The 21138-nt window shown below is 32.2% G+C and overlaps 1 protein-coding gene across 1 annotated transcript; it reads left to right on the plus strand.

Annotated features, from left to right (window-relative positions):
- The first annotated feature begins 247 nt into the window (after positions 1–247).
- On the plus strand, positions 248–20623 carry LOC115441270 (peptidylglycine alpha-hydroxylating monooxygenase). Its single transcript, XM_030165999.2, has 9 exons — positions 248–611; positions 9324–9381; positions 9952–10039; positions 10689–10764; positions 12939–13065; positions 13932–13980; positions 14860–15005; positions 15419–15608; positions 15904–20623. Exons 1-9 carry the CDS (start codon positions 495–497, stop codon positions 16070–16072), a joined length of 1020 nt encoding a protein of 339 aa, XP_030021859.1. The 5' UTR covers positions 248–494; the 3' UTR covers positions 16073–20623.
- Positions 20624–21138: the final 515 nt, after the last annotated feature.

Raw genomic sequence — 21138 nt, forward strand, 5'->3', positions numbered from 1 at the left:
TTTACACTTATATTTATTCAGAATTTTATTTTTAAATTCCATACTTTATATTAAAAAACTGAAGTAATATAACTATTTAAAAATTTTGGTTAAGTACTATGTAGATATTGATTTAGTTTCTTATAATAATACAATGTTGTTGCATCAATATTCAAACAAGAATTTAGCAGATCCAGATTGTACCGAGTGTTTATGACATAAATAAATATACCCAGACCGTAACGGTGTTTTATTTAGTCCAGCAACCCAGTTATGACGTTAGTAAAGTTGTGAAGTTATTGATCGACTTTATTTGCAAAATAATTTACAAACACTTGTCGCTTCAGTCTTTATAGTTCATACGTAAATTATAGTTACGTTGAAGTGGCGGTGTATTAAAAACCGCCGAGTATTTTTTGTTATTTTTTTAAATACAGAATAGTTTCACGGTTTACCGTTAAAAAAGTTAGAGAACGTGAAAGTATCGCACCTTTTTGAGTTACATATCTAACATAATGTTGGGCCAAATAATTTTGCTGGCCACGGCGGCTTTTTTCAATTTATTAGTATTTGTACATGCACAAGAAATCGATACTTATGATTTACTCATGCCTAATGTTTGGCCGCATTCGGTAAGTCTAAATTACTTTTCGTATATTTTAATTTTCTGCATTATTCTTGATTCGTCTTCAATTCAATAATGATTGATATGCACTTTTGCACTAAGTTTATTTAATGTTAACCTTTCTAAACTAGTTAACTATTTATAAAGGCAGCTAAATTATATTTAAATTGTTTATTAATTAGTTTACATACATTAAAATTATATCAAAATTGATACCTATGAGAAGGTAGTTATATCAATATACCTACAAAGTAGTAAATCAAGATTATTATGAACTAGGTGTTGCTTGCAGTTTTGCCCGTATTTAAAGCCATTCCTGGTAGCACTTTTAGTGCTTTGAACTACTTTTTACATTTGCGCCATCTATTTAAAAAATAGATTTAAAAAATTAATTTTTCCCATGGGAACAAATAGCCAGGATAAAAAGTAGTCTATGTCTTAATACAGGACAAGGTCTACCAATATGCCAAATTTCATCCAAATCTGTTCAGTCATTTCTGTGTGTACATCCAATAACCATCCAAACATTTGCATTCATAATATTAATAATATTATTAAGTACCAACAGTACTGATCTATTTGAAATACTTATATCTAGATATGTTCTATTTTACACTAATATCTCTAGTGGCAAAGAATAACATGCTACTATCCAGGACTTTGATATAAATAGCAAATTGGATGAACTTTAAAATAATAACCCTGGAAATAAAACCAGTTTGGTAGGGTTAACTGGTTTATTGCCAAAAAAACTAAACATTCATGCTATATGTATAAAAAGAATATAAAGACTATGACTTGATATAAGTAAGATTGTAACAAATATTAAAATATATTTTTAAGCCGCTTGTTCCGAGAACTATGGTTTAATTCCAAAAATGTTAAAACTTATAGCTACACTATCCTGGAACGCAATAAGCTATTTTTAAAAATAAAAATACAGACATAGGTTCCTTTCTTAATATTTGATACAAACCAAATTCCTCACTCAAAGCCAAGAACCATAGTATGGTGTATTTGAGCTGGCAAAATATAAATATAACATTATTTTTTAGATACAATTACCATACATATAAACACCAAAAGGCTAAAAAAAATAAAAAAGATTAATTATTGTGTGTGAAGTAATGTGCCATATTTATATAACATAAATTTTATAATCCATTTATTAATGGTGTAAAAATTACTATGTATGTAATATAACCTAGTTTTATCTAAATTGCTCAATCAGTGGGTATGTTTATGTTTTTATTGTTATTTAATGTGGTGTATACAAGCTTGGCATGTATTTATTACTGTAATGGTTTTAATGGATGTTATTTTCAGTCTGAATAAGGTCATGCTCATGGCTATATTCAAATGAAAGATTTAAAAAAATATATATTCTCATTTTGTATTTTTGCAACAAGTAGTATTTATCTTAATTTAGGAAATCATCTATATTAGCATCCAATTTCATTCATGTTTGCTTAAGAGTTACTTTGTTTAGTTTTAATAAACACATTGGTACAAACATTCAAAATTTCTTGCATTTACGTTATTTGTAAAATAAGATAGCAAATTAGGAATTGTATTAAAATTTAAAATGTTCCCAAACACAGTCATGTGAAACACCATAACATACCTAGGTAGGATTAGTCCTATAAAGACCTTAAATTGGTTCTGATAGAATTACAGCATCTTTATTTCAGCCATAATTCTTTTACAGTTGGTTTATGCTTCTTTGATATATAAAAGACTATGATATTTGATAACCTGCGCCAGGCATAGCAAATCTTTATTGGTTAACATGCCATAAAATATATAATGCCTATAAAGTGCCATACAGTGCTTGCCTTAAGTACTATAATCAGGGATGCTTTTCTAGCATCCTTTTAAAATCCAAAATATATCATTGTTTGTATCCTGCCTCAATTATTTTTGTTTTACTTGAATTATTTTGTCATGTATCATTGGTTCGCTATTCCTGACCTATGTTTAATCAATCAACCCAACTGCAGAGAACATAGGGGCCCAATGACACTGGTTTTTTTGGCCTTATGCTGCCATAACCATTAAAGATATAAACTAAAATTTAACATTTAGAAAAAAAAAAACATGCTACACAGACTTCGCGAAAAAAAAGCAAAAAGTAGACAGGCCATCTTTTGTTGATAACCAAAATTTTATTTTATCTTCCTTTATTTGGTAAACAGAATTGATTAAAAGGAACGAATAGCAACACTTATCCAAAAAAAAATCGGATTACAATGTCAGGTGAAATACAACCTTCATCATACATCATACAATCCATATTAGGTCTAGCATGGAAGACTAGCAAAAAGTATCCGAATTACTGTGACTAAATATTATAAACTAAAATTTAAAATTCCGGAAAAATACGCTACACAGACAAACCCGAAACAAAAAGAAAAAGGTAGACAGTCCATCTGGTGATAACCTAAATTTTATTTTATCTTCCTTTATTTGGGAAATAGAATTGATTAAAAGGAATGAATAGAAACACTTTATCCATAAAAAAGAAATCGGATTACAATGTCACATGAAAAACAACCTTATATGTATCCATAGCAGTTCTAGCACCTACTCAATACTCTTAGCGTGATTAGCGCGTTCCAACAAACAAATTCTTTAGCTTTATTTAAGAGATTCCTCTAATATTGTTAAAGTTAAAACGTGGCGATGATCACGTATCTACAGGCGATATAATAGGGAACCGGCCTATGTTTGATTTTGTTCATTATTCTATATATAATGGTTAATAATACGAAAAAGAAGCACTCCTGCGAAAACTGCATAAAAATTGGTTACAAAATGGGCTAGTAATTCATGTTTCAAATATTGTAACGTGTTAGAAGTGGGCGCGTTGTGGGGATATTGCTTCATCTCTTTCTTTCGCACGCATCGTAATTCCCGATGACGTCAAATGTGGATATTTTGTCTCTTTTCTGTTTCTTGTTAATTAGCCCTTCCACCGACATTCAAAGACTTATAACTTGTTGATTTTTTACCAGATTTTAATAATTCCTTTTGTGTTATAATTTATATATCGTAAATATTTGATAATAGCAAAGAACAAAAATGAGTCCGGTACCCTATTGTTCGTTAGCCCTCCTCTACAAAAATAACAGTTTTGTTCTTCAAAAGGGCATTAATATAAAAAAAGAGAAAATATTCCACGGAAAATTATTAGGTGTTAAAACGTACAGGAATTCCCCTTTTCGATACATTAATTGTGTAAACATTGAGGTCTGTGTCGGTCAAATGATGTTATTACGATGTAATAACATTGTCCGACCGCTCGTTTATTATTTCTGAGTTACGAAATACGTCGCTCCTTTCGGCTATTGATTTTCTGATTGTAACTTAATTGATTTCTGTTTCAAGGTCTGTTTTTCATTGCCCGTTATGGGTATGGTTTGTCTTTCAAGGCCAATCGATACATCCAAGTTACTGTTTAGTCTTGTTGTCATCAAGCATCAATGTTAGATCATTGTTGTATTCACGTTTGCAGGATATTGCAACCAGTGTTAATTACTGAGTATTATTGGAAATACGTAACCGAGTGAGGAGCGCAGAGACCTTGGGTCATCCATAAATTACGTCAAATGATTTTCATGACTTTTGACCCCTCCGCCGGTGCTTGTTACAGTTAGTCACATTTGAGGAACCCCCCTTGGTGTGACATCTTATGTTTTGCATTTATTACCTTATATGTATAACCAGAGATGGAATATATTTTTTGTTTAATAATATCAGCCCTGTATTATATACTTGCCCACTGCTGAGCACGGGCCTCCTCTGCTACTGAGAGGGATTAGGCCTTAGTCCACCACGCTGGCCTAGTGCGGATTGGTAGACTTCACACACCCTCGAAATTCCTATAGAGAAATTTTCTCAGGTATGCACGTTTCCTCACGATGTTTTCCTTCACCGTTAAAGCAAGCGATAATTCACATAAGATTTTGTTTACAATTAATGTTATATGTTTGAATACTGAAGATTTGCCATGTGATGTCGCGAAACTTATCACTTCTTACCCTTGTCATACTTCGTTGATCACCTCCTCTTTCTTAACGTGTGACGTAATTTATGGATGCTCCCCTTCAGCTGTTTTCTTTTTCAAATCAGGTGTCGCTACAATTTATAGGCAAGCTTACCATATATTTTATGCTGTTTTGTCGATCCCTATTCACTGGTATAATAAAAAACTAATCATGAAGCGTATAGATACCTACTAGGTTTCGTCGTGATCTTTTTAGCTAATAAAACGGAATCTTTGTCAATCTTTGTAGTTCAATTAGTTATATCTCTATAACCCCTTTAGATTTGTTGGTTCGCTGATAAGTTCTAGTACTATACGTATTTCGCTAGATCTAAATTCAGCTGTCATCGCAATGTACCTAAGAGATATATTGATAATACAGATTAGTACGTGCAAAACTAGCATTCAAGTCTTAATTTATACGAGAGTGGAGTCGGTTAGAGTTTATTTATCTAATGTAAACCATTAAATTATTGTAACAGCCGTTTTCAAGGTTTTTGTTGCACTATTTAGTCTGTCTGGTAATCGATCAGTGCAGCAGTTAGGCTCCAAGTAGTATATTCAATGGAGGCCTTAATTGACACAAGGCCCGGGCGAAAACAAAAAAGTGCCCCATAAAAAAAACGGGTAAGGTGTATAATTGTTGGTGATCTTAGTAAGACAAGGCACCACGCAAGGCGCATAGCGGTTGCTCTGTTCGTCCAGAAAATTCCCTGTTAAGATGCAAGACGACGTTAAGATTTACATTAACGCGAATGTTAGATATCGAAATGGAACAAATTTTCGGATTTTAACGCGATTTTAGTATAATTCTACTCTCAACACTTTATTTCAAAGGAAAACAACATTTCGATTTTTGTTAACATCAAGGTTTTGTCCTAGATCTTTTTAACGCATCATGTAGTCTACACACATACTTGCGAATGCAAACGCTATTAGCACAATTACTATTCTAATGAACCGTGACTTATTATTGTTTGCAAGTAGCCTTTTCAGTAACTACATATACTTATCTGTATAAGGTGCAAGAAATCCGACACAATATGTACATTCCTGTTTATAAAAATTTATTTATATTACCCACCCCATTTCATGTTTTTACAAGTGGAGATCAATCGATTTTCTTTGTCAGTCAGTTATCGATTTAAAAATACTCTTCAGAAACCACGCTTCATAGCTTTTAACTTTATTACAAGAGGGATGTTATCAAGATAAATAAAAGTACGCTGGCGTGAACACTTCCTAGCTATCGAATTAATGAAAGCATTGACGTGGCTTATCGATAATAAGCGTGGGCGAGATTTGAAGTGTTTGTAGATTTAAGTGCATATTTATTGCACGATAGTATGATTTCCAACTAGGTTTTAAGTTATAGATTATTCAAAAAATGTGGTTCCATTTTTGAAATGAAAATAGTTATGTCGTTTATTAGATACGGTTTTTCCTTACTCTTTTATCTCTTGATTACATACTTAGGCGCATATAAACTAAAGCCGTAATTCGTACATCAAAAAGAAGGAAAAATATTAAGATTAGTTTTTGCTTCGATGAAAGGAAGACAAATTAGAAGTTGGATATGCCACGTACAGAAGACATATTGTGCTGAATTAATTCGAGTACCTTATAAGCTAAAATATTAGCTATTATTTCTCCAATTGCTTAAAGTTTTGATACTATCTACGATCGTCAAGGACATTTGAATGAAGTAGTTTTATAAATTAAAAAATGCAAGAAGTTTTTACTGGAAAAGTAGTTGATTTTCCATATTTTGATAGCCAAAATAGTTGAACAACGATTTATAAATTTCGGAAACCTAAATAATTGAAGTTAACCAAAATGCAAAAAAAAAGATTGTAAGTAATTTGTAATACATTGCCCTGTAAGTTACAATGAATTGATATTTAGCAGAATCGTATTTTAATCTCTCAGAAGTATAGGTAGGTAGGTACTATATATAAAATAGGAGGTAACAACGAAATTTGTTGCGTTTCGTCCGATCAATAAACTGCTTAATAACCTTCAAAGGTCGGAACGCATTGAAGATTCCTCAATTGCCACGTCTATAACACGAAATGTTATTATTAGGAATTTAGAGCCCATTACATTACCAAACAGAGCATTATTATTCAATCTAGAATGTGTTGTTTTTTGTGTAGTTATAGCACCTGTCATCAGATCACTTTTGGTGATTCAGTTTGTATCAAAAATATATTTTAAACAGACTTTAAACAGTATAGTTATTTATATCAAAGTGCTCCAAAAGTGAATACCAATTGTTAAAAGTCTTCTTATTTGAAATGTGCGTGTGACATGTCACATCCTTAGATATTAATACAAAAATAACATTTAAAGAAATATGATAATATACGCATTAAAAATGTGCAAATCGTGATATGGAAAAGATATGAAGTATTTTACAAATTGTTGTTTTGTTATTTCCATGAGTAATCATTAAGTAACCGTGGGCTGAGCTCAAAATTTTTTGCAATTTCCATGAGATTGAGTAACCATTGCATGAGCGCATTTTTGTATGATAATTTTCCCAATGTTCAATTTAATGCACTATATAGTCTTAGAACTTTGATGTTAAGATGTATTTATTGTATTTTGTCAAAGGTAAAACTTCTAATATATTTAGCATCAAAATTAGATAGAATATCTTTCCATTATAAACATTTTGCAGACAGCGTGGGTTGATTGTGGGTGAACGCTTCGTCAAACATTGTGTGGATGAATCCATCGATACCGATTTCAATTCTGAAAATATTTATAGCACAAAAGTCATTGTGAGTGGATGGTGGATTATTCCGATGAAATAGAACGCATTTTCCTTTTAATATAATATCCATATTATTTGTGCGTTATCTCGAGCGGACTTGAGTTTGTTTATTTTAAAAGGTTTTCTTTTACATTAACAAGGTTCGTGTTCATTATCATTCGTGTTTAATGTTAATATGCACTTGTCAAAATAGAATTAAATACATATTTAAAAAGTAAAGGCAATAACTTTTAATAATATTTATGTAAAATAAATATAATTTAACGTGTGAGTCACATGTTTCATTAAACGTTGCATATTTCGTTTTATTTCTGCCAACGTTCGATGTTATTTTAAATTTGGAATCTTTTGAATTGCAATTTTTTTCCATGTTTTTCTTCTGCCAGTGTTCGATGTTATTTTAAATTTGGAATATTCCAAATTGTTGAATTGCAAATTTAGTTTTACCACAAAGTCCTTCAAAAAAGTATTTATAATTAAAAACAACCAACTTGTATAGGTTGTTTAAACGAAGAATTATGTAGGCTAGGTAAATACAGCTAATCTTATAATGCCGTAGATCTATTGACTTATATTTGTCTTCAAGAGTTATAAGCACTTGTACATCTTCATAATCCATTCATGACTCAATAACGGTGTCGGCAATTCGTATAATTCGTCATTTTGGATACATCATTTTCGCCGGCTTAATATTACAAGGTGCTATATAAATTTTGATTGATGTTGGAAAAATGATATACATTTTTATGTTGATAAAAAGTACAAGACAGTATTTCATGGTTATCCTTTTATTTATTTGTGCACTTTTCTTTTTTTTTTACTGCAAATACATAGAATCATGCGATACATAAAATTTAATTTGTGAAATAATATTATAGAGAACCTTGTAATAGTAAGCAAGCGTTTTCTCTTACGTTGCTACTATGTAAAAAAGACTTTAAAAATATCAGCCCTGTTTTAAATACTATCCCACTGCTGGACAAAGACGTTTTTTTACTATTGATAGATTTAGGCCTTAGTCTACCACGCTGGTCCAGTGCGGTTTTGCAGTCTTCACATACCTATCTTAGAATTTGTTATGAGGAATTACATTCTATAGTAAAATTAATTCTGTCGGCGTCTGACGTTTCTCATCTATATCCTCTTCGTCTCACGTATTTATATTCAAGAATGCAACACGTCCTTATCTGCTTGTAACAATCATGGATGCGATCATGAATGTCGATAAATTTGAGTGAATATACAAAAAGTATAGTCAGCGGCGATAGCCTGGTTGGGTGTGGAACGGACTGCCGAGACGAATGTCCGCAGGTTCAAATCCCAAGGGCACACAGTTCTAAGTTTTGTAAAAAAAATATGTGTGTATTCTTTGAGAATTATCACCTGCTTTAACGATGAAGGAAGACATCGTGAGAAAACCTGCATACCTGCATGGTGTGTGAAGTCTAGGGCAGCGTAGTGGATTAAGGCCTAATCCCTCTCAGTAGTAGAGGAGGCCCGTACACAGCAGTGGGACAGTATAGAAATAAAATTATAATCTATACAGTATGTAAAGTTAGGTGAGGTACCTGCTTACTATATTTAATATGATACATAACTATCATATTTAAAATAATTGTAGTCTCTACTTATATTGCGGTTTGATCTTTGAAAAGAAAAAAAAGGAATTTATTCTTAGTTCTTATTTATAATAAGTCTTGTTTGCGTAAAGGTCAGTGGTTAAAAATAGACTTGCACTCAGGATCAAATACATCTACATTAGTGAAAGGATTTTCAGTACCATTGCAGAGAAGTTAGAGATTAGCACGTTGAATTAAAATAAACTTTAGTACTATAACATTAGTATAGATTTTACTTTGTTATAAACTGTAGAGAATGACAATTTTTCTTTCCAGGATGAGTTGTACCTTTGTACGCCGATCAGGATTTCTCCCCGGACTAGTTATTACATAAGTAAGTAACATGTTACAAGCCTTCAAGTGAGATAATGCGTAATGCGTAAAGTCATTCTTTTAATCCAAGAAGAGGTAAGCGGTGAAACTAGTGGTCCCATTTTCCTCCGTGCGTTTCCGTCCCATGATATGATAGGGGGTGAGCCTATCACTATATCGGATGAAATTACAGACTCCGGGTTGATTCTGAGCAGAAAATCCAATATCACTTTCGAACCCGGGTCAAATTGCAGTTGTACCGTAATACAACTACGCCTCCGGGACAGATATAAGGTTAATTAATAATTAATATTATGTTCACATGATATAGTAATAAAAAATAATATGAACTCTGATTTTTTAATTTTACGCGATTGTTAGATAATGAAATAAAACTATTTTACGGATTTTTTCGCAGGTTTTTATGTTATAATTTGCTCTTGACTTTTCGTAGACTACGTCGTCTCGGGACTGAGGTGTTGGTCGTCCGAAAAGTCAAACTTCCAATATTTTTTTTTTTATGTGAATGGCATATGTAGTCCATTTTGCATGTTAGGTATTCATTTTGTACGATAATATTTTTTTTTTCCAGCCGGATTCAAACCCAATGCGACTATGCACACGGCGCATCACATGCTCCTATACGGATGCTCAGAACCTGGCTCCAATGATTCCGTGTGGTAAGTACGAATATATACGTGATTAAACTTTAAGGGCTTACGCAGACGGCGTGTTTTATTGGTATCGGATTATTGAGATAGGATCAAAGATTAAGATTGGCATCGTTTACTGAAAACGGTCGATAGTCACGTTCGAAACGCGTTGTCAGCTTGTTTAAAACAGACGTGTGCAATGGCTCTTGGATAAATTAAATAAGCAGTTTTATCGAGATTAATCGCCCTATAAAGCCGCCGTTATTGCATGTTGAAAAACTATATTTATAAGAAAATTGTAATACAGTTAGCCACAGAAATAGCTGACAAGATCAAAACTTCAAAAATGTTTCTACACTTTACTTTAATCGAAATTTTATATTTTCTTAACATAAAATAGACTCTTATATAAAGTCCTTGTCCTTAGACTTTGACAACGTTTACTATGGGATATATCATAAATTACAAAATAGCTTAACGGCAGAGCAGTTCTCTGTATTACCATTACTAGTTATGCAATTTTAAATTGAAAAAAAAAAAAATTAATATTAAGGAATCAATCAAGCACTATGATACTGTAAGGTAGATAATATTAAGAGATTGTAATTAATGTATATATTTTGTAAGGTAGATATTATTTTAGGAGATTGTCTATTGACAATGTTTTTTATTTTAGGAGTTGCGGCGAGATGCAAAGCAATGGCGTGGATCAAATCTACAACACCGCTAATCCATGCCGCGCTGGATCACAGGTACTTACAGTTACTTGAACTATCAAGTTAGTGTTCAAGGTAGTAACCTTGTATATGTTGAACCGTCATAAAAAAAATTAAGGATGTTGTTGAAACAACTTAATATTTTTTTAATTATAATGTACAAACGGCTTGACTTGGTTTTTATGACCAGCCGTTTTATGTCACCAATCCCCCTTGGAGATTTCAGTTCCGTGCAAATTGTGTTAGAAAAATCCTTAGTGTTTCTGGACTTGGAATTAGTCCCTAGTCCCTTCACTTTGGCATTTTACCAAGAATGTAATTGCTTTCTTGTCTATGTAAAAATCTTAAATATTTTTTTTGTTTTAACTTGTTATGGGCTGATCTTGTCATTAAATAAATATGGAAGATATATAGCTATATATTGTATGGGTGAAATATAATCTATGGATATATATATATTAATATGTCGGTTGATAATAAATGTGTTATCTTCCAATAACTGATCAAGTGCATTGGGGCTTTATAGCCATATTTCAAACAATTTATCAACATACATATTATATGGAGTTTGTATATTACTGTAAATTTTCCTGGTAACCATTGCTACCTTTTTACTTTTTACTTATTTTACCTCTACTTAATTTAATAATACAATAAATTTAGTGATGATTTTCCTATTGTAAATATTAATAAAGAAGGAAATAATTATATATTACAAAGAGAAAAGCATTGAATTGTAGTAATGTAAATGTTCATTTTTGTGTATTAGCTTTGAAATATATATCAGTTAGTTTATACCTTTGAAAAACTCTATTGAAGTACTTTTCGCCTCTTGAGTTGTATTCGCCTCATTGTAAAGTAAAATGTTTTAAAATGTATTACTCTGGTCATTACACTTCTTTTGGTAACATAATATTGATTGACTGTTGTAATAATAATAACGCAGTATTTTATGTTGTTAATGCTCTGTATGCTTCTTAATTGGCTTCCATGTTCTACTATTGTATTATTATCATATATTTCATTTATGCTCAAGTGAAAGCTGCTGGTGTGATTCACTGGAAAATCAATCAAAAGACTTAAGGCGATTCCTCAAGGTCCATTTTCATACATTTTGTTTCACCTTTAATCTGGGTAACTAAACAAGTATTGGCAAGTAAAGAATTTCAATTCACGTCTAGTTAGTGATTAGTTTTTATTTAAATTCTTTACTTGCCAATACTTGTTTAGTTACCCAGATTAAAGGTGAAACAAAATGTATGAAAATGGACCTTGAGGTATCGCCTTAATGGATAGTGTATAAGCAATGCAGTGCATATAAAATTAAATTGAATACAGCTACCGACCAATGACTGGTTACCATGCAGCTGATAATGTAGTTTATTAAAATCCCCACTGCGGGGAACACCTATACGAAAGTTCATAAGTTATAAAAACATGATAGAAGTCATGTATTCGTGAGTGGTAATACCAATAATTCTGTTGGTTTTATTCGTGATTTTAATTAATAGTTTTTTATATAATGTTGCACTTCTTGCAGTTGTGTAGCGTAATTTGGGTGTAGGTTGTTAAATTATCATTGCTCAAAAAATGGTAATATGAAGTCTTATTTCTTTTTACTTTTTTTCATGTGCCAGTGGCTAGGCGGAAGGGGGGGGGGGGGTTTGGGGTGGCATTCAGGAGGCAAGAACCTGCGCTGAGCCAACGTCTTTCTGTCATCACTACATAGTATAAAACAAAGTCGCTTTCTCTGTCCCTATGTGTGCTTAAATCTTTAAAACTACGCAACGGATTTTGATGCGTTTTTTTTTAATAGATAGAGTGATTCAAGAGGAAGGTTTATATGTATAATAACATCCATTAAATAGTGGAGAAATATTGCACCCGTGCGAAGCCGGGGCGGGTCGCTAGTCTATATTAATTGAAACAGAGTTATCCGATTTAGGGTCCGTGGACCAATAGGGCTCTATAAAATTATCCTGTGAATGTATACCGTAGAAGCTTAGGCATAGATGTCTACGCAGTAAGAACCAGAATAAAAATACGACATGATACATTTTTTATACCTTTGTCTAAAAAAGTCGACAAAAACAATTCCCGGCTGTTTGAATTAATACTGGTTATAGTTAGATATTATACTAGCACTACTTTTTACTCATGATTTGTTTAGGCCGGGTACACATTGCTAAAAAATAACGTATTGTGTCCAGATTGTGTACGCGTGGGCTAAAGATGCTCCGAGTCTGCAGCTACCAGAAGGCGTCGGTTTCCTCATCGGCAAGGATTCCCCGATAAAGTATTTGGTGTTGCAAGTTCATTATATGCACAAATTTCCAGGTAAATATAAAATTTTAATTACTTTACAATTATAAATATATTAGTCATAAAATGTGTCAACTCTTCTACATACCTTCTTTAGTTTTGGTGATATAAAAATATTTCACTGAGTCATAAAATGTGTCGCTTTTTCTGCATACCCCTTTTCTTTAGTTTTGGTGATATTAAACTATTGTATAAAAATAATCAAACTTAAATATAAAATATACTAAAATATAAGATTCAGCTGATAGTAGCATATACTTTATATCCGCCCGAATAGCGACCACCATACACAAGGTGTTAAAACCCACCATAGTGGCCCACGTAAGTGTCGCGTTCCGGGATCAGCCCGTGTATATCCGGTTCCAACGGGCCGGCAAATTTGTGTGGCAGTCGAGGGGTACTCATTTCTCGTCAGTCGACATGCTATTGCACTTTCATCATCATCAGCCGCATAAAGTCCACTGCTGAACATAGGCCTCCCCAAAAGATTTCCAGTCGGTGGGGATTCCAATGGGGGGGGGGGGGGGGGTCGTTCATTGCCGTTCCCCGTTAAAAAAAATATCTACAGATATATTGCAAAATAGCAGAAAATCTAGAATTGATAAAATCCTATTTATTATTATATTATAATAAACTGATAATAAGTATATTAATACAATATTTATATTACACAACTGACTAAAGTAGATGTAACATTGGTTCAGATTTGTTCATAACATGGTCACAAAGGTATTTTATTTTTCTGTGAGGTTGTTATTAAATAAATCAATATTATGAGATCGTGCGTGTTATTGTATGTATGTTTACTAAACAAAAATATTATGAGACTATGACATGTCATTGAAAGCATCCAGTGTTGACAAACGTTTTTTCATTTCCAGTGGGTAAAACAGACAATTCTGGCGTTTTCCTGAAATACACGAAGACCCGGTATGTAGTAGTTTATTTGGAATATAGGTACCTATATTTTTTTTTTCAAATTGGAAACGTTCAAAATATTAGTATGGCTTGTGAATGGAAATTTATTGACAGCCCAAGTACCAAGACTAGTAACGGAATCTCATAGATAGTAAATAGTCAGTACTTGAGCCACTTACTTTTTACATAGTCTTTTTTTTATATTTTATTGTCTCTTAAGTTTTCTTTTCGTTTTTCAACCTCCTTTCCTACTTCTACCATTCTGCCGTTTTCTTTTTTTGAATTATCAGGAAAAGGAAAAATCAGAACAAAGTATTGTTTGATATGCTTACGAATGACTTCTGATTGGTTTATTTTCGGGATCAGTTCGAAGATTAAGATGGGGATTTAAAACAGCTGTTAGTTACAACTATTAATCTCTGTTCTTATAAGTTACTAGCGACCCGCCCCGGCTTCGCACGGGTGCAATATTTCTCCAATATTTAATGGATGTTATTACACATATAAACCTTCCTCTTGAATCACTCTATCTATTAAAAAAAAACCGCATTAAAATCCGTTGCGTAGTTTTAAAGATTTAAGCATACAAAGGTAGGGACAGAGAAAGCGACTTTGTTCTATACTATGCAGTGATAACCAGTGCCGGAGGTGGTGGGAGTGGAAAGTAAGGGTGTCTCAGTGTGGTCGCCCGTAGCGCCGAGAACTTAGTGTAGCACCTCAGATTTCGGCTAGAAAGTCATCATTGATATTATGCTATTGCTTACAAAGATACAGCTGGGTCCTCCAGCAAAAAGGAAAAAAAAACGCACTGGACGCTCGAAAGCCACAGCCACTACCATAACTATAAGATAAACGTCACGTGGAATATTTTATGGCAATATTAATTTCCAGCATGCCTCGCCAAGCTGGTGTGATCCTGCTGGGTACGGGAGGGGTGATCCCCGCTCATGCCGTGGAACATATGGAGACGGCCTGCACCATGCGCGAGGACAAAGTCCTGCATCCATTCGCGTTCCGTACTCATACTCATGGACTTGGTACGGTTTGTTAATACATTATGAACTCTGATTGTTTCAAAATAGATTATATTTTTTAGTTCACTTGACTACTTATACACATGGATTTGGTAATAAGCTAGTAGGTTATAAATTTATTTATTACAAATAGTTAAATAAATTATATTTAGATATATTTGTATATTTTGCAACTAGAGTCTACATTCAAAAGTTACGTATTTTTGACCGCACTAAAATGCAAGTCTTATATCATGGAGTTAGATTGCATGAAGTTTTATATTATTATTTTTAAGTTAGATGACCAGTATCCAAAGCAATATTCTTGATCGTTTAACAGTATTATAAAATTCTACTAAGCTTAATAATCATTCTAAATTCTTAATACATTCGTGAAAGGGCTAGTTTTGATATGTTAAACTAATTTCGTTTCCCAGGTACGGTGGTAAGCGGCTACGTGGTACACCAGAAAGAGAGCGGCGACGTATGGAGCCTGCTCGGCAAGAAGAACCCCCAGCTGCCCCAAATGTTCTACCCCATACTAGACACCTCTCCTATAAAGCAAGGAGATGTGCTCGCTGCTAGATGCACTATGAACAACACTAGAAGTCACACTGTTAGCATTGGGTAAGTTGTAGTAATCTGTCGTGTATACTTGTTTTTTTTCTGTTACGTGACTTACTGACGTTACAAAACAATGTTGCTTAATGTCAGGTATAGATAATGCGGTGGTACAGCACAAACTGGGCTATCGCACATGAGAAATGTTCTAATCCCATTTATTTCGCTTTGTAGTGTTCATGCGATGATTACTCATCATGTGACTCGTTTGCCGGCCGTCAAATTATGCGTCACATACCATCAGCGGAGCGGTTTTTCGTCCCATCATCAATAAATATTAAAAAAGATCAATTTTTTTCAGCTCCACAAATAACGACGAGATGTGCAACTTCTACTTAATGTACTGGGTTGAGAACGACACGCCGTTGGAGCAGAAGTATTGCTTCACCCCCGGACCGCCATACTACTACTGGACACAAGCCCGGGAGAATTTCAACCGCATCCCGGACTTGGAGGCCAGCACGCTGTAAACAAGTCTTACGACATTAGAGAAACGAGTTCGTGCAAGTAAGTTTTTATTGATTTGTTGTTACAAGTAAATGTTTTAAATTCGTATTAGATACAATCATATTACAATTGATGTTGTACAATAAAGTTTCGCAACAGCGGGCGTCATGGTGACTAAGGGTTTATGACACATTAGCTTCATCTAGGTATGCTGTGTGTTGTATCTTGTTGCCAAAAGTTTTATTTTTGTTGCGTATCGATTATAAATTAATTATTCGTTCAAATATCGAACGGTGTCCGTATTGTCAAAGACAAAGACTTACCGCATTTGATAATTTCGTTAAAAAATATTTGTAATCATAAGTACAGACATGTCTTGGGACTTGGTTCATACAAGTCTCAAAACATCAGACACAATATTTTCGGGATGAATATTCAGACTTTTGAAAGTTGTTTAATACATACGACTCGTTTCGCTAGACGGTTATAAAGTTTCGTATTGGGAAATACTTTGGCAGCTAACAACAGTATATAAGAGGCAATTATGTGTAGAGTAAGTATTGTCTGGGTAACATTTATTTGTGTTTTTTTGATACGTTCAAAATTATTTTTTCCTCAATAAATACAAATACATTTTGCAACACATTGTGAAATCGATCTTTGTATATGTGTAAATGCATGCCAGATGAGTAAATATTTGACTCGTGTGGTTGAATAAATATTATTTTATATAAGAAATACTTGGAAAGTTTTGGTTTTTTGTATTCCAAGGATATTTATGTCCGGAGACTTGTTATAAATTATAGCAGTTAAGAAATATTTACCCAGTTAATACTTATTCTATGGTCTGGTATTGTCTATAACTTCTATATTATATTTCAAGACCACATTAACCAGGCAGCTAAACTAAAGTTAATCCTACATGAAGGATATATCATAAATATAAGATATATACGATAAGTCATAATTTAAGTAGCTGTCAAGTTATTTTTAATAGTTACGAGTAACGGAAATAACAAATTTATAGTATAAATATATACCAAATATGCACAATCTCGATTTTTTCTTTAGGAATTCGTCTTATATTAATATGAGTTATATTTATTATTTTTGACTTCGATTTTAATATTCTATGTATCCTATGAAATATCAAGTGTGCCACAAATTACTCTGCGTATTTTAAATAGATGTAAGATGTGTTTGTCTAATTTATGTTGAATCAATTGAATGTAAAAAAATATTAGTCTGAAGGAAGCAACAAGAAAAAAAAGTAAGATCTTTCCAAAATCTCCCAAAACATTGTGGACAAAATTGTTATTTTATATTAAATACTTTACTGAATTTAAGTATTAAAAAAATTATAATTAATTACTAGTTTTATAAAATTCATATAATAATTGATTACTAGTGTATCAAAATTGATTTTTTTTATTTATTAGTCGTAATCATAACTGAGATCTGAGGTACTTATGTTTTTTTAAACATTCCAACTACTTTAATGAATACAAGACATTTACACATTGCTATTTAAGTATATTTATATTAGAGTTAGTAAAAAATGTGTTAGTATTAGTAAAAGAATTTTCGTGAACATTTAAAATGTTCTTTCGTTTTCTCGTCTAATTATAGATGGCATTGAATCTAAAGACAGATATAACAAGGCTTTTATAATAATTGTATCGATGCTTCTACTAGAGATCTGATTTTCTCTGTATATTTTAAGCGGATATATCTATTTTACTATAATATACATGTTTCTAGTCAAACTCAGCAAATAAAGACTTGATGTAATATCTTTAACATATAAGATATATATCGCTGTATTTACTATACAATACTAACGTAATCTATATCATAATGCATTAATAGTTTAATATTTATTAGTATTTAGAAAATTTGTGAACATTCATAAATTATAGAGCAAAAAATTTTTTTGCATGTATTGTACGTAGAAGTAATTTTCTATTTACTTCATGATGCAATGGCCATGAGCGAGTACTAACATTCTACAATGTGTCATAAGTAACACGAACGGGTGGTTCGTTTGATAGTGAGGCTTCTGATTGGTCGAGATACTACCGTGTGAGTCACATGTTTGTCTCTCGACCAATCAAATGCCAACGACACGGATGTTCGTTTCGTGTCATGATACATTTTACTGTTTCGGTCTTGCGTGTCCTGCAGATGTTGGTCCTATATAAAATTCAAATACTTATACAATCATTTGTAAAGTTCACAAATTTTCTTTACTCTACGTAATTTATTACACTGTAAAACCTTTTCGACGACTTGGACTTGTATCATGGACTCCGATTTATGTAAATAGTTATATTTTAAGGTTTTATTTTAAATAGGTAAGATTATGTCGTAACCGACCTAATGTTAGATCTGAACGCAATTTTAACCTCAAAGCTGTATTGTATATTTTTCTATAAATTAATTTTTAATATTAGTGTGTGCTAAATTCTTTACAACGCCATCTGTCATGACTTGCGGGTATCTTAGAAAAATGTTTGACGTATAATATTATTTTTAAATAAAAATTACAACACTAGAAAAAGACAAAGTAATCTGTGTCTTTATGATGTAGTTTTAAAGACTACAATAAACTGATATTTTAAACATACATTCCATTTTTTTAACTTTTACACGAATGTGTTTTAAAAAATGGGCATATTTATTACCAAAGCCGACAGTTTACATTATTATCAATTTATAGTGAATTATAAACACGTCATAGCGCTAAAATATATATTACGTACTTAATGTATTACCATATAGATCGACCTAAATGTATAAAGCGAAAGGTTTAGATTAGCAAGATAACTTGCAGAAGTCGACTTCCAAAGCAATTTTTATCATGCAACCTCTAACGGTAAGCTGACTTCTGCAATTTTTAAAATCATGCAGGACTTGCTGCAAGATATTATAATCGCATTTGGAAGTTCTTGCCGAACATATTGCAGCAATTGCTGGTCTCAACTTCGTTTTACAAATAAATCAACTGTAGATTTAGAAATTTCAGCCCCGGCCAAATATATTTATATTTTAAAGTATGTACATTTTCATTTAAAATATAATATGATATCTATAGAATGATATTTGTATATATTTTTATACTGTTCAAATTATTTTTTTAAAAGAAATAGCTGAGTCTGCATAACAATACAACTTTGGCAATTTTGTTTAATATATTTCTAAATACTTTTTAAAAATGTCCAATAATTTAGAGTGAAAGGTACAAAGCAAAATTACGAATTTCTTTAATATTCCTATTTTTTACTTTGTATTTTAATTTTCAAAAATTTTACACGCTCCTGATATTGGTATTTCTATTTTTTTTTTTATTTTATATCAGCCATAAAATGGCAAAGGAAGGCGATTTATTCGATCGTAATCTAAAAAAAAAAAAGTGATTTCATTATTTACAGATTGCTATACATTGCTATACATGCTATACATGAATCCGAATTTTGCAATCTGACAATTTTAGTGAGTTTATTTACCTTCCTGTAGTTTGCACAATGTTAAAATAATCTTAGAAATGGTTACTAGAACAAGTTACTACACGACACTTCTTCAGGTAGTCTGTTCATGTGTTATATTAAAAATAAAAGTATTGTTAGCATTTGCGTAAATATTTTCTTAAGTATGTTAATTGTAGCGACTATTAAGTAGCAAATAATGCTTTAAAACAATACTATCTGTATTTCTTTGTAATTGGAATTATTTTTGTTTAACTCAATTACCTAATGCCTGCGAAAATTTTAATACATTGTAATTTAATTACAAAGTTGTTATTTTTATTATGAGCGCCATCTAGGAGCAGTTTTCCTAAACATTTTCTTTCCACTGTACGGCTGAAATAATTATTTCTTTGAATATATTTATGCGTTATTATGCAGATGTGCTTATGTGTATTAGTATTAAATAAATGTCAAAATCATATCGACTTGTGTATTTGAAAGAGTGCGTTATTGTATACTGCGCAATTAAAATGCAACTGTATTGGATTGGAATCAAGTTTGGTTTAACAATCAATATTGTCTGATACTATCATTTAGAGACTGTACAACATAGATGATGATCTTACTTTTATTTTATTTTATTAGACAAAAATATAATTTTGTTTATAGAAAAAGCATAGACAAGGAAATTAATGGTCGGCGTCCATTTACGCATGCAGAACCAAACCCGTACCGCAATGTCCCAAAATGGAACAATGGAAAACGAACTTTATTAATGTGCCGTATTATAGTACATTTTGTCATCTTATAAATTACATTAAAATGACCGAAAATGTATTATATATCGCATAGCTTAGGTTTCTTTTTTCATCGCTCGGGGCAAGGCGGTGCGGCTTTAGTAAATGGACGACGACCAAAATAGTTAAAGCAGAAAATTGATATCGCGTTAAGTATTGATAAAATGCCAATATTGTGTAGGTATGTCTTAGTGCGACTAAGGAGTATTGTATCGCTCATAGAGTCCTGAAATTCCTATTGTGTGAAACCTCATGTTAATTATTAGAATGTGACATAGATGAAAAATATATTATGAAATATATTTTAAAATTGGAGTTTCATTTTTCAATTTTGACCCAGAAAATAAACTTTAAAAAATAATAGTAATACCAACTACACGTTACTTTTAAAATTTTAGAAATCGAACTACTATTTTTTGTTTTTTGTTTCTTTTATTGTTTTACAGCCAGCTTCAATAAACGAACCCAATCTCAATCTTTAATCCATTTCCGAGAATGAACCAATCAAAACGATTCATTTGTAAGCATGTCAAAAAATCCTCTGTTCTGCTTAGTGCATTTTCGAGATAGATAAATAAGAACGATTGAGATTATTTTTTGAAAATGGCGGTTAATGACAGCTTACCAACGGTCGGATTTGACATATATTGAAACAATAAATCATATTTCTAGGAACGTATTGAACTAACCACTTCAAATAAATCATTAATAACACTAAAATGACCCCACTTAGCACGAGGGTAGGAACACGATATGCTACAAAAACTCCAGGGCTCGGGGCGGGGGGTCGCACGTTTTTTACAGCTGCGTGACCCCCGCCACGCC

Source organism: Manduca sexta, chromosome 25, assembly GCF_014839805.1.
Source record: "Manduca sexta isolate Smith_Timp_Sample1 chromosome 25, JHU_Msex_v1.0, whole genome shotgun sequence".
Taxonomy (NCBI): Eukaryota; Metazoa; Arthropoda; class Insecta; order Lepidoptera; family Sphingidae; genus Manduca; species Manduca sexta.